Below are 15827 nucleotides of genomic sequence, written 5' to 3'. Positions count from 1 at the left end.
AGAAAAAAATATGACAGAGGGGGGAGAGAGCAACAACGGTGGAGTAAAAAGAGCGGGAGAGACCACTGAAAGAAGGTAGAGAGAACAATGAAAGTGTGGGAGAGAAACACCACTGAATACACACACAGATACATTAAAATTATGCTTTTACAAATCTGATTACAGAAGATTTAGGAATATTAAAAGCAAAATACTGTGCCTGTGGTACTCCTTTAGAAAACACTGACATCTAAATCAAATTCACATCTCCATATCCCTATCGTAATGCGCTCCAGCCTCTTGTAATATTTGTACTTTAATACCGTTTGCCAACTTGTCTGTACCTGAAACAATTAGGGGATCTGTATGGAGGAACCTTGCAGCTATCTTCTGAGACAAATCGCTGCATTTTTGTAAAGCCAACCATACTCAGTTACGGTACTTCCTGATGCGAGTGCTAAAAGGGGGCTGTCCTCTGATACCGCTTATGGTGTGTCAGAGTGTTTGCATACGTAGCGCTGATCCAGTTGTAAAGGAAGCGCTCTTACTAGCCAATCAGGATCGTTCCTATATCTTCTCCTTACTTGATTGGCTAAACCATACACTCAATACACTTTTGGGGCAAACGTTTATTGCATGAGTGAGCCATGCATACAGTGGAGCCGGTGAGACTGTACATACACTGGGGACCACTTGCCTCAAAAGTGTATTGAGCGAGCCAGGCATACAGCAGTATATGGGACCTACAGACAGAGCCGTTTTCAGGGGCAGGCACTATTGGCAGATGCCAGGGGCACTTTAAGAGTGGGGTGTTCAAATAAAATTAAAAATGCACTTTTTTCTGCAGACCCTAAAACCTTCCCTGGCTGAGCCTCCTCCGTTGCGCTGCGCAGCAACTATATAACAGGTGCTATGTGTATAGCGCTGTAAATGAAAGAAAAACTACACTACCTCACACAAATGTTTGGGGGCAAGAGGTCCTTCATGCATGTACAGCCCACCCCTCTATACAGAAACCCGCACATCCCTGCAGTACCAGTTAGCCTAAAAATGCAAGCACAGGGCCTGCATTCGCTCCATAAGACGCACAGACATTTCTCCTTACTTTTGAGAGGGAAAAAGTGCGTCTTATGGAGCGAAAAATACGGTATATATAAAACTGGTTTTTAGAATGAAGGGCACTCTCAGGATTTCTGATAATTGTGTAACAGCAAAAACTTTTTTTATTCTTAATTTCAACAATTGTTCATAGTCAACGTTTCGGCTTTCGCAAAAGCCTTCATCAAGACAGATAACATCTCGTATCGGTTTATATATATATATATTTATTTATTTACTGTATATATAAATATTATTACTGCTCACATATATACTGTGTACATGTATTTATGCAACCCACCTGAATGTATGCAAGTGTTTTGAAAGCCATTGTGACCATTTACTTGAAAGTTACACCCTGATCAAAAAATATTGGGGGGGGGGGGTGGTTAGCACAAAACCTAAAACAGCACTGAGCTACGCCCATGAAAGTCTCTTGTTCAACCCAGCAGCTGAGGCAGAAAACTCATTTTACATTAAAGGGACAGTCTACACCAGAATATTTGTTGTTTTAAAAGATAGATAATACCTTAATTACCAATTCCCCAGTTTTGCATAACTAACACAGTAATAATTATACACATTTTACCAATGTAATTACCTTGTATCTAAGCCTCAGCAGACTGCCTCCTTATTTCAGTTCTTTTGACAGACTTGCAGTTTAGCCAATCAGAGCTGTCTCCATGGTAAATTTACGTGCATGAGCACAATGTTATCTATATGAAACACGTGAACTAATGCCCTCTAGTGGTGAAAAACTATCAAAATGCATTTAGATTAGAGGCAACCTTCAAGGTCTAAGAAATTAGCATATGAACCTCCTAGGTTTAGCTTTCAACTAAGAATACCAAGAGAACAAAGCAAAATTGGTAATAAAAGTAAATTGGAAAGTTGTTTAAAATTACATGCCATATTTGAATCATGAAAGGTTTTTTTGGACTTGACTGTCCCTTTAAGGAAAATAATACGTATCGAAAGTTGTATTTGACAGCGTTTTTTACATGTGCAATGTAGGTTTATTGAGGCCTACAGTTCTCCATAAAGGAACGGTAAACACCTTGAGATTTTTATATAAAATGTTGTTATTCATAATGAAATAACTTTGTAATATATTTTAATTATTTATTTTGCCCCCCTTTGATGTAATTTAGCTCTAAAAGTAAGACGTTTGTCATGCTCAGAATTTGAAATGCACCTGTAAACTTATCAAGGCTAACTCTGCTACATGTATGTCCATAAGTGGCTTTGTTGAGATAACTGCATTACAATTTGCTGTATGCTAACATTATGACTGTGATTAGCCTTGTTGTCTGCTGCCTAAAGCCCAGATTGGCTCCTCCATATAAGGCAAATGGTGGGGTGGACTTTGGCTGTTAAAAATAACTGCAGTAAAAAGGCTGTTGGTTTAGACTTGGCTGATAAGTTATACTATAGCAAATGTCCTGTAATTATAAGGCGTTTACTGCCCCTTTAAATAGTTTTTCTTTCTGATGTTACTCCAGTAAGAATTTAAATGTTTCCATTAAGTACAAGAACAATTCTGTTACGGTTTTTACTGTGATTTAATACATTTTTTCATTTATTCAGTTTCTATGATTTTTAAATGATTATTTATTTTGTGAGCTCATCTTCACATACTCAAAAGCAGGGAGCATCCCTTCACGAGACGCAGCGTTCTCAAGGTAAAGATTGCGTTTATAGAATTAGGGCCAGGGCTTCATGGAACTGGCATGATTTCTTAAAGACTCTCACAATCCCAGAGAGCACGAGGCTCCTAGTGTTTAAAAGTCAAAAACATTGATGGAAAACTGCTGTCATATTGTGCTCAATACATGTGTGCGCTCTTGAGAATATCTAGGTATGCTCTTCAACAAAGTATGGTAGGTCTCTCTTTTTGATACAGCCTGCAATGTAAGTGCCTCTGTATTTACATAAAGTGTGATGTGTACTGTTGCTGCTTATAGTATAATTGTCACTAGTGTACAGTGTGTGTCTTTGTAATAACAGCGTACAGTGTTAGTCACTCAGATGTATGCTATTCTTCCGCAGTTTCCTCAATCAGTGCCGACCGCTCTCTGCCAGTATGGGAAACGCCATCAAATACATTAAGAAGGAGATATCCAATATCGGCAGCAACAAAGGAGAAGAGGAGGTGAGAAGGGACCATATGTTCTGTATAACATCAGTAAGAGAAGCTTGTGTGTTCTGGTAAAGGTGACTGAGAGCACAAATTGTCTCTTTCGTACAGGTAGTGAGAGTCCACAATCCCTTACTCATGTGAATTACTTCTCTACCACTAGGAGGAGGCAAAGATTCCCAAACCCCAAGAGCTCTATATAAACCCTCCCACATCACATATACCTCAGTCTTTACTTTGCCTCAGCTGGAGGCGGTTGAAGATTGAAGATGTGCAGTAGGGCTGGGAGATATGGCCAAAAAAAAAATTGCAATTGCGATTTAATCGCGATATTCTTATAAATGACTATAACACCTTCATTTTGCATTATAAAGTTTATTTAACACTACAGAATCTTAATGTACATGTTTCTCAATGTCCAATACACTCTTGGAGCATAAAATACAAACCACAAAATAGTTAAAATAAAATTTGCTGCCTGTGATGTGATTAAATAGTAGCCACTAGCCAGGTATTAGGTCTTATGACACACAACATTCTCATGTTTTCTTGGACAGTGGTGTGATTAACAAATGAAGCAGTGTAAGCCACATACACACACACACACACATATATATATATATATATATATATATATATATATGTAACCAAATAGAGCAGTAAGTCCAGCACTTTCTTAGGTAACCCTTCACTGGGTATAGCTTATAGTAGGTTTACCTTTGCAGTGCATGTTTGCCTGGGAGGCCTGCCATACTCCCATACATAATTCCAAAAGTAGACAATGGCAACAGCACTTTTCTTTAAAACACTTCTTTATTTAAGCAACATTAGGATAAAAACATAGCGACGTTTTGAGCCTCTTGGGCCCTTCCTCATGAGGAACGTCGCTATGTTTTTATCCTAATGTTGCTTAAATAAAGAAGCGTTTTAAAGAAAAGTGCTGTTGCCATTGTCTACTTTTGGAATTATATATATATATATAAATATATATTATTATTTTTTTCTTCTGTTTTAAACATTTTAATTTGACTGAAAATGAGCCCTGCTCCTGTCCAGGAATCCATTACAGGCATATAGCAGTAGGGGTGGGGGGCCGCTCTTTTCAGAAATGCTGTGCCTTGCTGATATAAAATACATTGTAGATGCAGTTAAGTTAACCCAGCAGCTAATAGCAGAGGGGACTGCAGTTTTAGCCTTTTTGGAAGCCATGGGGTTAAGTGCATCTGCTATGTATTTGAGCCGTTTCTCAGAGTGCAGGAGATTGTGTGGGAGGTTCCACAATGTTTACATACCCTAAGTTTCAGACTGCAGACGTCCCTAGGGGGAAATATAAGTAAGTGGCTTTCCCTCCTCTTCATTCCTGCATGGGCTCTGCTTTTAGATTTCTAGATTGATCGGCTGCTTCTCAGAACAGAAAGTGAAAGTAAAAGAGCCATTTTACAAATGTGTGCTAAAATCAACCACTAGATGGAGCTGGTTTGCAAGAAATCACAAATAAATTAATGCATTACAGCCACTTCTAAAGGAATTTTTTATGTAGGAAAAAATTGTGACTCCTTGCGGTTTTAAATCGCATATGCGATTAATCGTGCAGCCCTAATGTTCAGTGTTCTTTGTATAGAGGGGTATTCTGTCTATGGAGGCCCGGTTCACCTCAGAGTACAGCGTTGGTCGGAGGGACGTACCTGGAGTATGGTCTATGATTCTATGGTTTCGCCTCATGGGAAATCCTTCACAGGCCCTCTCTAAATTCGGTCACAGGGATTCATCTTCTGCCTATATTTACAGATCTACGATATACTCCTATCTCTATTACCTCTGCTGATATGTTTAAGTACTGGTTTGGCCGTCAACTACTGTGATAGTGGACGAGTGTCCTTGGGCAAGTATATTTTTTTTATATATGTCAAGACACTCATATTGCTTTAAAAGTGTATGTATATATGTATGACCATTGCACAGATGTTTGCTATAACCCTAGTTTTTTCACACATTTAATTTTTTTGACACAATTTAGTTTTCGCATGCCGGACTGTAGCTGCAAATATACGCTTGTCGGATTAGCACACCATTTTTTTTTCTATTGGCCCTTATTTTTTTTTTGCGATCAGGTTTGCGCACGTCGGCACATTACCGTCTCACCGGAACAGGGAACAGACATCTGACTCCTCTCAGAAGCAAGGTAATTCAAGTGCAGTCTTGAGACCTACTGTCAACTGGAACAAGTCTAAGCAGGGTAAGAAATCTACTCCAGTTTCCAAGTCTCCATGAAGGTGTGGCCCCCATTCCAGATGTTATGTTATGGGGCAGATTAAAACTTTAAGAAGCTTGGTTTCAGTCTGTCCTAGATCCTTGGGTTCAGAATATTGTTTCTCAGGATTACCGGATAGGATTCAGATCAAGGCCCTTCAGAGGAAGGTTTCTTCTATCCAAAGTTCCAAGGAATCCTGTAAAAGCTCAGACTTTTCTTCAATCTGTCTCAGATCGAGAAAGAAAGGGAGAGATTGTGCCAGTTCCTTTACTGGAAAAGGAGATGGGATTTTATTCAAATCTTTCCATTGTTCCAAAGAAGGAAGGCACTTTCAGACCAGTTTTAGATCTAAAGACTCTAAACAAATTTGTAAGGATTCCGTCTTTCAGAATGGAAACTATCAGGACTATTTTACCTTTTGTGTAGCAAGTTTAAATTATGTCCGCAATAGATTTAAAGGATGCTTACCTTCATATTCCTATTCACCCAGAACATCATCAGATTCTGAGGTTTGCTTTTCTGGATCAACATTATCAGTTTGTTGCTTTTCCATTTAGTCTAGCTACAGCTCCTAGAATATTCACCAAGGTACTGGGTGCCCTTCTGTCTGTAATCAGAACTCAGGGTATTGCAGTATTTCCATATCTTTGTTTAAGCTCCATCTTTTCTTTTAACATAATCTCATACCAAACAACTGTTGTTGTTTCTTCAAAATCATGGTTGAAAGATAAATTTGCTAAAGAGTTCTTTGGTTCCTCAGACAAGGATTTCTTTTCTTGGTTTCCAGATAGATTCAGTGTCCATGACACTTTCTCTAACAGATCTCAGAAGATTGAAATTGATATCAGCTTCATTCTCTCTCTTTCCCTACAGTGGCTCAGTGTATGTTAGTTTTAGGTCTTATAATTGCAGCCTCAGACGCAATTTATTTTGCTCAGTTTCACATGAGACCTCTTTAGCTTTGTGTGCTGTGCCAATGGTGCAGGGATTATTCTCAGATATCTCAAATGATATTTCTAGATTTCAGTACAAGTCAGTCTCTGGATTAGTGGCTGAATAATCAGTTCATTAATCCATTATTCAGGGGGGCTTTGGTGTGCTCGTTCTACTTGGTCTGTGATCACCACAGATGCAAGTCTTTCAGGTTGGGAAGCAGTTTGGGGGTCTCTGACAGCACAGAGAGTTTGGAGTCCTCGGGAGACCAGGCTTCCTATCAATGTTCTAGAACTTTGTGCTATTTTCAGTGCCATTCAAGTTTTGGCCTCTGACTGGAAGCGGAGAAAATATTCCTTTCTCAACAGACAATGTTACAGCAGTAGCTTATGTCCATCATCAGGGGGAAACTCACAGTTCCCTGGCTATGAAATAAGTATCTAAGATTCTTTCTTGGCAGAGACCAACTCTTGTCTAGTCTCTGCTGTTCAAATTCCAGGAGTGATCAATTGGCAAGCAGACTTTCTCAGTCATCATACTTTTCATCCAGGGAAGTGGACTCTTCATCAGGGTGTATTCAGCCATATAGCAGACATTTGGGGTCTACCAGAGATAGATCTGATGGCCTCTTGTTTAAACAGCAAACTTCCCAGGTACTTTGCGATTTGGTAAGCAAATCTAGTACAGATGTCCAGTTGTCCTCCTTGGCCTTTTCGGCCAGACCTGTCTCAAGGTCCTTTCTTCCATCCAGATATAAAGTATCAACTTGATGGAATGGAAATTGAACATCTAGTTCTAAAACATAGAGGTTTCTCAGATTCTGTTGTTGAAACTCTTATACAGGCTCGCAAGCCTATGTCTAGGAAGATTTATCACAAGGTTTGGAAGATTTACTGGTATATAAAGCATGGTTTTTCCTGGCTTTTTTTTTTATATAATTTATTGCGTCATTTTTGGCACAATACTTTTTTGGCGCAAGAATCACGTTTGTTGACGTAATGACGTCATTTCCGGCGTCTTAGTTGGCGCCGAGAGTTTTCACGTAGTTGCATCATCTATGACGCTCGTGTTTGTTGCAGACGTTTTTGACGCCAAGAAATATTTTGTCAATTGTGGGCGACATTATTGGCGCCAGATTTTTGACATTATTTAAGTCATTTCTTTTTGCTTCTGGTTTCCAGAGGCTTATTCCGTTTGCATTTTTTCCCATTCCTGAAACTGTCATATAAGGAAATTGATAATTTTGCTGTATATGTTGTTTTTTCTATTACATATTGCAAGATGTCTCAATCTGACCCTGTCTCAGAATCTACTTCTGGAATGCTGCTGCCTGATGTCGGTTCTACCAAAGCTAAGTGCATTTGTTGTAAACTAGTGGTAACTGTTCCTCCGGCTGTAGTTTGTGTTAGTTGTCATGATAAACTTTCAAAAGCAGACAATATTTCCATTAGTAGTAATCCATTACCTGTTGTTGTTCCTTCAACATCTAATGTTCAGGATATTCCTGTTAATGTGAGAGAATTTGTTTCTAATTCTATTTAGAAGGCACTGTCTGTTATACCACCTTCTAATAAACGTTAAAGGTCTTTTAAAACTTCTTATAAATTCGATGAATTTTTAAATGACCGACAGCATTCTTATTTATCTATCTCTGATGAGGATCATGAGACCGCCTGTGAGGAGTTTCTTTCTCTCACGCATTCTAGTAAAGGCTCAGGCTTTCCTGAAGTGTGTTTCAGACCTGGAGTTATCCGGGGTAATTGTGCCAGTTCCATATCTGGAACGGGGTCTGGGGTTTTATTCAAATCTGTTCATTGTTCCAAAGAAAGAGAATTCTTTCAGACCAGTTCTGGATCTAAAAATTTTGAATCGTTATGTAAGAATACCAACATTCAAAATGGTGACTATAAGGACTATTCTGCCTTTTCAGCAAGGGCATTATATGTCCACAGTAGACTTACAGGAGGCAAATCTTCATATTCCGATTCATCCAGATCACTATCAGTTCCTGAGATTCTCTTTTCTAGACAAGCATTACCTATTTGTTGCTCTTCCTTTTGGCCTAGCAACAGCTCCAATGATCTTTTCAAAGGTTCTCGGTGCCCTACTCTCTCTAATCAGAGAGCAGGGTATTGCGGTGTTTCCTTATTTGGACGATATCTTGGTACTTGCTCAGTCTTTACATTCTGCAGAATCTCAAATGAATCAACTAGTGTTGTTTCTTCAAAGACATGGTTGGAGGATCAATTTACGAAAAAGTTCCTTGATTCCTCAGACAAGGGTAACCTTTTTAGGATTCCAAATAGATTCAGTATCCATGACTTTGTCTCTAACAGACAAGAGACGTCTGAAATTGGTTTCAGCTTGTCGGAACCTTCAGTCTGTCATTCCCTTCAGTAGCTATGTGCATGGAGGTTTTAGGTCTCATGACTGCAGCATCGGACGCGATCCCCTTTGCTCGTTTTCACATGAGACCTCTTCAGCTTTGTATGCTGAGCCAATGGTGCAGGGATTATTCAAAGATATCACAATTAATATCCTTAAATCCCAATATTCGACGATCTCTGACTTGGTGGTTAGATCACCATCGTTTGGTTCAGTAAGCCTCTTTTGTTTGTCCAACCTGGACTGTGATTACAACAGATGCAAGTCTTTCAGGTTGCGGAGCTGTCTGGGGATCTCTGACAGCGCAGGGGGTTTGGAAATCTCAAGAGGCAAGATTACCAATCAATATTTTAGAACTCCGTGCGATTCTCAGAGCTCTTCAGTTTTGGCCTCTTTTGAAGAGAGAACCGTTTATTTGTTTTCAGACAGACAATGTCACAACCGTGGCGTATGTCAATCATCAAGGTGGGACTCACAGTCCTCAAGCTATGAAAGAAGTATCTCGGATACTTGCATGGGCGGAATCCAGCTCCTGTCTAATCTCTGTGGTCCATATCCCAGGTATATACAATTGGGAAGCGGATTATCTCAGTCGCCAGACTTTACATCCGGGATAATGGTCTCTTCACCCAGATGTCTTTCTTCAGATTGTTCAGATGTGGGGGCTTCCAGAAATAGATCTGATGGCTTCTCATCTAAACAGGAAACTTCCCAGGTATCTGTCCAGGTCCAAGGATCCTCAGGTGGAAGCAGTGGATGCGTTGTCACTTCCTTGGAATTATCAACCTGCTTATATCTTTCCGCCTCTAGTTCTTCTTCCAAGAGTGATTTCCAAAATCATAATGGAACGTTCATTTGTACTGCTTGTGGCTCCAGCATGGCCACACAGGTTTTGGTATGCGGATCTTGTTCGGATGTCCAGTTGCCAACCTTGGCCACTTCCGTTAAGGCCAGACCTTCAATCTCAAGGTCCAATTTTCCATCGGGATCTCAAATCATTAAATTTGAAGGTATGGAGATTGAACGCCTAGTGCTTAGTCATAGAGGTCTCTCTGACTCAGTGATCAATACTATGTTGCAGGCTCGCAAATCTGTGTCTAGAAAGATTTATTAACGAGTTTGGAAGACTTACATTTCATGGTGGTGTTCTCATAAATTCTGTTGGCATTCTTTTAGAATTCCTAGAATTTTACAGTTTCTTCAGGATGGTTTGGATAAGGGTTTGTCTGCAAGTTCCTTGAAAGGACAAATATCTGCTCTTTCTGTTCTGTTTCACAGAAAAATTGCTAATCTTCCTGATATTCATTGTTTTGTACAGGCTTTGGTTCATATCAAGCCTGTCATTAAGCCTATTTCTCCTCCTTGGAGCCTTAATTTGGTTTTGAGGGCTTTACAGGCTCCTCCGTTTGAGCCTATGCATTCTCTGGACATTAAATTACTTTCTTGGAAAGTATTGTTTCTTTTGGCCATCTCTTCTGCTAGAAGAGTTTCTGAATTGGCTGCTCTTTCTTGTGAGTCCCCTTTTCTGATTTTTCATCAGGATAAGGCGGTTTTGCGGACTTCATTTAAATTTTTACCTAAAGTTGTGAATTCTAACAACATTAGTAGGGAAATTGTTGTCCCTTCTTTGTGTCCTAATCCTAAAAATTCTTTGGAAAGATCTTTACATTCTTTGGATGTGGTAAGAGCTTTGAAATATTATGTTGAAGCTACTAAAGATTTCAGAAAGACTTCTAGTCTATTTGTTATCTTTTCTGGTTCTAGGAAAGGTCAGAAGGCTTCTGCCATTTCTTTGGCGTCTTGGTTAAAGCTTTTGATTCATCATGCTTATTTGGAGTCGGGTAAATCCCAGCCTCAGAAGATTGCAGCTCATTATACTAGGTCAGTTTCTACTTCCTGGGCTTTTAAGAATGAAGCTTCTGTTGATCAGATTTGCAAAGCAGCAACTTGGTCTTCTTTGCATACTTTTACTAAATTCTACCATTTTGATGTTTTCTCTTCTTCAGAAGCAGTTTTTGGTAGAAAAGTTCTTCAGGCAGCTGTTTCAGTTTGATTCTTCTGCTTATAATTTCAGTTTTTTTCATTATAAAGATTAAAACTTTTGATTTGGGTTGTGGATTCTTTTTTCAGCGGAATTGGCTGTCTTTATTTTTATCCCTCCCTCTCTAGTGACTCTTGCGTGGAGTTCCACTTCTTGGGTATCTGCTATCCCATACGTCACTAGCTCATGGACTCTTGCCAATTACATGAAAGAAAACATAATTTATGTAAGAACTTACCTGATAAATTCATTTCTTTCATATTGGCAAGAGTCCATGAGGCCCACCCTTTTTGTGGTGGTTATGATTTTTTTGTATAAAGCACAATTATTCCAATTACTTGTTGATGCTTTCGCTCCTTCTTATCACCCCACTTCTTGGCTATTCGTTAAACTAAATTGTGGGTGTGGTGGGGGGTGTATTTATAGGCATTTTGAGGTTTGGGAAACTTTGCCTCTCCTGGTAGGAATGTATATCCCATACGTCACTAGCTCATGGACTCATGCCAATATGAAAGAAATGAATTTATCAGGTAAATTCTCACGTCAATTATGTTTTTTCTGCCAGTTCTTTGAAGGGTCAGATTTTGCCCTTTCTGTATTGTTTCACAGGGAGATTGCTAGTCTTCCTGATGTTCATTGTTTTGTTCAGGCTTTGGTTCGTATCAAACCTGTTATTAAGCCTATTTCACCTGGTATTGAGTTTTGCAAGTTCCTTCTTTTGAGTCTTCTTTTTAGTCTTTTTCTTGGAAAGTGTAATTTCTTTTGGCTATTTCTTCTGCTAGAAGAGCTTCTATCTGTTCTTGTGATTCTCCTTATCTGATTTTTTATCAGGGTAAGGCCGTTTTGAGGACCGTTTTTAATTTATTGCCTAAGGTTGTTTCATCTAACAACATTAACAGGGAGATTGTTTTCCTTCTTTGTGTCCCATCCTAAGAATGCTTTGGAAAGATCCTTGCATTGTTTGGATGTTGCCAGGGCATTGAAATATTCTGTTTATGCCACTATGGATTTCAGAAAGACTTCCAGTCTGTTTGTTCTTTTTTATATTTCTGGGAAGGGCCAGAAAGCCTCTGCTGTTGCTTTAGCCTCTTGGTTGAAACTTCTGATTCACAAGGCTTATTTGGAGACAGGTCAGTCTCCTCCCCAGCAGCCATATCAGTCTCTTCAGTAGAGCATTGGTGGCTTTAGAGCAATGGGAACTTGTGGGACATAATTCTCACTGTGCCTCCCATGTATTCTTGCTGCCCTATATTCTTTAGTCTGAGGTAAAGATTACTCAGCATGTTTTTTCCTCCACAAGTCAATGGGAGGGAGAGGACCTCTTAAGCCTGTGAGCTGCCTTGCTGTCAGGCAGAAATAAAAGGTAAGTTCTACTTTTTTTCTGGGGGGGGACTCAGAAAAGAAGTATGCACACCGTTATTGACACAAAATGCACAGGGAAAGAAGAGGCACTTATGTTGGGACACTATAAACTCTTCTAGTCTGGAGAGAAATTGGGGCAGCAGTACATTGCAGGCACTGGGGCTGAAAAATTCTTTATGGCTCTGGTGGTTACACTTTATTTTCTAAACGATGTACATAATGAACTTAAATGTACATCAGGAACGGAGCTTCTTGTTACGCCCACGATGGGCAGGTCTTGCCGAGTTCGTGCCAATTCACTTGCGCCTCGGTCGGGGACACATTTGTACCTCACTTTGTTAGGTGCTGAATAGAAACGCATGGTCCGTGCAGAGCATGCGTTTCTAGCACCGAATTGAGAATTTCTCCTGAAGCGCTAGGCAGATAGACGGTGTACCAATAGCGGAGAACATCCGGTTGTCTGTCAGGTAGGAGCACCTCAGCACGGTAGCTACGGTGCAGAGGTGCGTTTTTTGTACCCATTTGGTAGGTTGAAAATTGCAAAATTGTACAGTAAAAAAAGTTAACATTTTTAATTTAAAGAGACAGAAACGTCTTTTTATTTAAAAAAAAATTCAACAAAGGTTAAATTTTTTTATATTGAATTGGGCCAATTGTGAATAAGTATGGACCAAGGGGCCTTAGAAAATGTGGCTTGTTCCTTGTGTTTTGAAGCTAATGTGGAACCACCAATCCCTTTCTGTCCCTCATTATAGGGACAGAAATTATAGGGAAAAGATTTTTTCTGAGCCAACTTTTTCTAAAGCGGATGTTGTCCAGGAGTCTAATGAGGAGGTTCAATGTATGCCGCAGCTTTCTCCTCAAGCGTCCAAAATTTTACAGCCCACACAAGCAGTGCCCTGCACTTTTGCTCTAGCTCCCGCTGGAGTTACCTTAAAAGACATAGCTTCCCTCATGTCTTTTACAATTTCTGATGCATTGTCTGCTTTCCCAATGTTGCAGGGCAAACGTACGAGAAAAACCAGACATTCAGTAAGTTCTGATGCAATTGTTGCCATTTCGGAGGTACCCTCCCAAGGACACGAAGAGGAGAGTACTGCTGTAGCATCTGAGGGTGAAATCTCAGATTCAGAAAGTTTATTGCCTCTGACGGATTCGGAGCTTGTAACTTTTAGGTTTAAACTAGAACACCTCCGCCTGTTGCTTAGGGAGGTTTTGGTTACTTTGGACAACTGTGACACGGTCAAGGTTCCTTCTTACTCAGACGTATTTCCAGTCCCAAAGCGAGCTTCAGAGATTATTACTAAGGAGTGGGAGAGACCAGGCATACACTTTTCTCTCTCTCCTATTTTAAGAAGATGTTTCCCATAGCTGACTCTTTCAAGGAGGCTTGGCAAACAGTTCCTAAGGTGGAAGGGGCCGTTTCCACCTTAGCCAAGAGAGCTACTATTCCCATAGAGCAGTGTTTTTCAACCAGTGTGCCGTGGCAGACTGACAACAGTGCGGGGGTGTTTGTGAATGAATGTCAATATGTCATGTATAGTTTGTAGGAGGCATGGCATGACAGCACAGTACAGTGTGTGTGTATATATATATATAAATATATATATTTATATATTTAAATATATATATATATATATATATACTGTATATATATATCCTGTATTGGGCTACAATGTGTGATTTTGTAAAAATTTTCGGATGGTGGTGTGACACAGGATTTCTCCAACATTGGTGTGTCCGGTCCACGGCGTCATCCTTACTTGTGGGATATTCTCTTCCCCAACAGGAAATGGCAAAGAGTCCCAGCAAAGCTGGCCATATAGTCCCTCCTAGGCTCCGCCCACCCCAGTCATTCTCTTTGCCGTTGCACAGGCAACATCTCCACGGAGATGGTTAAGAGTTTTTTGGTGTTTTAATGTAGTTTTTATTCTTCTATCAAGTGTTTGTTATTTTAAAATAGTGCTGGTATGTACTATTTACTCTGAAACAGAAAAGGATGAAGATTTCTGTTTGTAAGAGGAAGATGATTTTAGCAGACAGTAACTAAAATCGATTGCTGTTTCCACATAGGACTGTTGAGATGAAGTAACTTCAGTTGGGGGAAACAGTTAGCAGACTTTTCTGCTTAAGGTATGACTAGCCATATTTCTAACAAGACTGAGTAATGCTGGAAGGCTGTCATTTCCCCTCATGGGGACCGGTAAGCCATTTTCTTAGTTAAACATAAAAGAATAAAGGGCTTAAAAAGGGCTAAAAAAACTGGTAGACATTTTTATGGGCTAAATCGATTGCTTTATTGGGGCATATTATTCAGATTCTAGCTAACAATTGGCATTTATAATCTTGGGGAACGTTTAAAAAACGGCAGGCACTGTGTTGGACACCTTTTTTAGTCTGGGGGCCTTTCTAGTTATAGACTGAGCCTCATTTTCGCGCCATTACTGCACAGTTGTTTTTGGAGAGCAGGGCATGCAGATGCATGTGTGAGGATCTAAGAATCACTAAAAAAGCTTCTAGAAGGCGTCATTTGGTATCGTATTCCCCTCTGGGCTTGGTTGGGTCTCAGCAAAGACTATAGCTGGGACTGTATAGGGGTTAAATTTAAAAACGGCTCCGGTTCCGTTATTTTAAGGGTTAAAGCTGGTGTTTTAAAAGTATTGGTGTGCAATACTTTTAATGCTTTAAGACACTTTGGTGAAATTTTGGTAATTTTTGAACAATTCCTTCATACTTTTTCACATATTCAGTAATAAAGTGTTTTCAGTTTGAAATTTAAAGAGACAGTAACGGTTTTATTTTAAAACGTTTTTCTCCAACATAGGTGTGTCCGGTCCACGGCGTCATCCTTACTTGTGGGATATTCTCCTGCCCAACAGGAAATGGCAAAGAGCCCAGCAAAGCTGGCCATATAGTCCCTCCTAGGCTCCGCCTACCCCAGTCATTCTCTTTGCCGTTGCACAGGCAACATCTCCACGGAGATGGCTTAGAGTTTTTTGGTGTTTAAATGTAGTTTTTGTTCTTCAATCAAGAGTTTGTTATTTTAAAATAGTGCTGGTATGTACTATTTACTCTGAAACAGAAAAGAGATGAAGATTTCTGTTTGTAAGAGGAAAATGATTTTAGCAACCGTTACTAAAATCGATAGCTGTTTCCACACAGGACTGTTGAGATGAAGTAACTTTAGTTGGGGGAAACAGTGGGCAGACTTTGCTGCTTGAGGTATGACACATTTCTAACAAGACTCGGTAATGCTGGAAGCTGTCATTTTCCCTATGGGAACCGGTAAGCCATTTTCTTAGTTTAAGTAAAAGAATAAAGGGCTTCATTAGGGCTTAAAAAACTGGTAGACATTTTTCTGGGCTAAAACGATTACTTTACTAAGTATATTTGGCAGATTATTACTTTTAATAGTTGTTAAATCTTGGGGATTGTTTTAATAAAAACGGCAGGCACTGTATTGGACACCTTTTTCACTGGGGGCCTTTTCTAGTCATAGACAGAGCCTCATTTTCGCGCCTCTAATGCGCAGTTGTTTTTGGAAAGCATGGCATGCAGATGCATGTGTGAGGAGCTAAGAACCACTGAAAAAGCTTATAGAAGGCATCATTTGGTATCGTATTCCCCTCTGGGCTTGGTTG

At 39.8% G+C, this 15827-nt stretch overlaps 1 protein-coding gene across 2 annotated transcripts in view; it reads left to right on the top strand.

The window, feature by feature from the left end:
- Window positions 1-15827, top strand: part of EIF2B4 (eukaryotic translation initiation factor 2B subunit delta) — a gene marked incomplete at its 5' end in the record, with an annotated part of 164327 nt that overhangs the window by 125624 nt on the left and 22876 nt on the right. For both annotated transcript variants that reach the window (XM_053709460.1, XM_053709459.1), the window contains 1 exon segment: window positions 3127-3229. In XM_053709460.1, the coding sequence (XP_053565435.1) occupies window positions 3127-3229 (103 nt within the window).

Source organism: Bombina bombina, chromosome 4 (assembly GCF_027579735.1).
Source record: "Bombina bombina isolate aBomBom1 chromosome 4, aBomBom1.pri, whole genome shotgun sequence".
NCBI lineage: Eukaryota > Metazoa > Chordata > Amphibia > Anura > Bombinatoridae > Bombina > Bombina bombina.
This window is presented reverse-complemented; position numbering and strand designations above follow the sequence as displayed.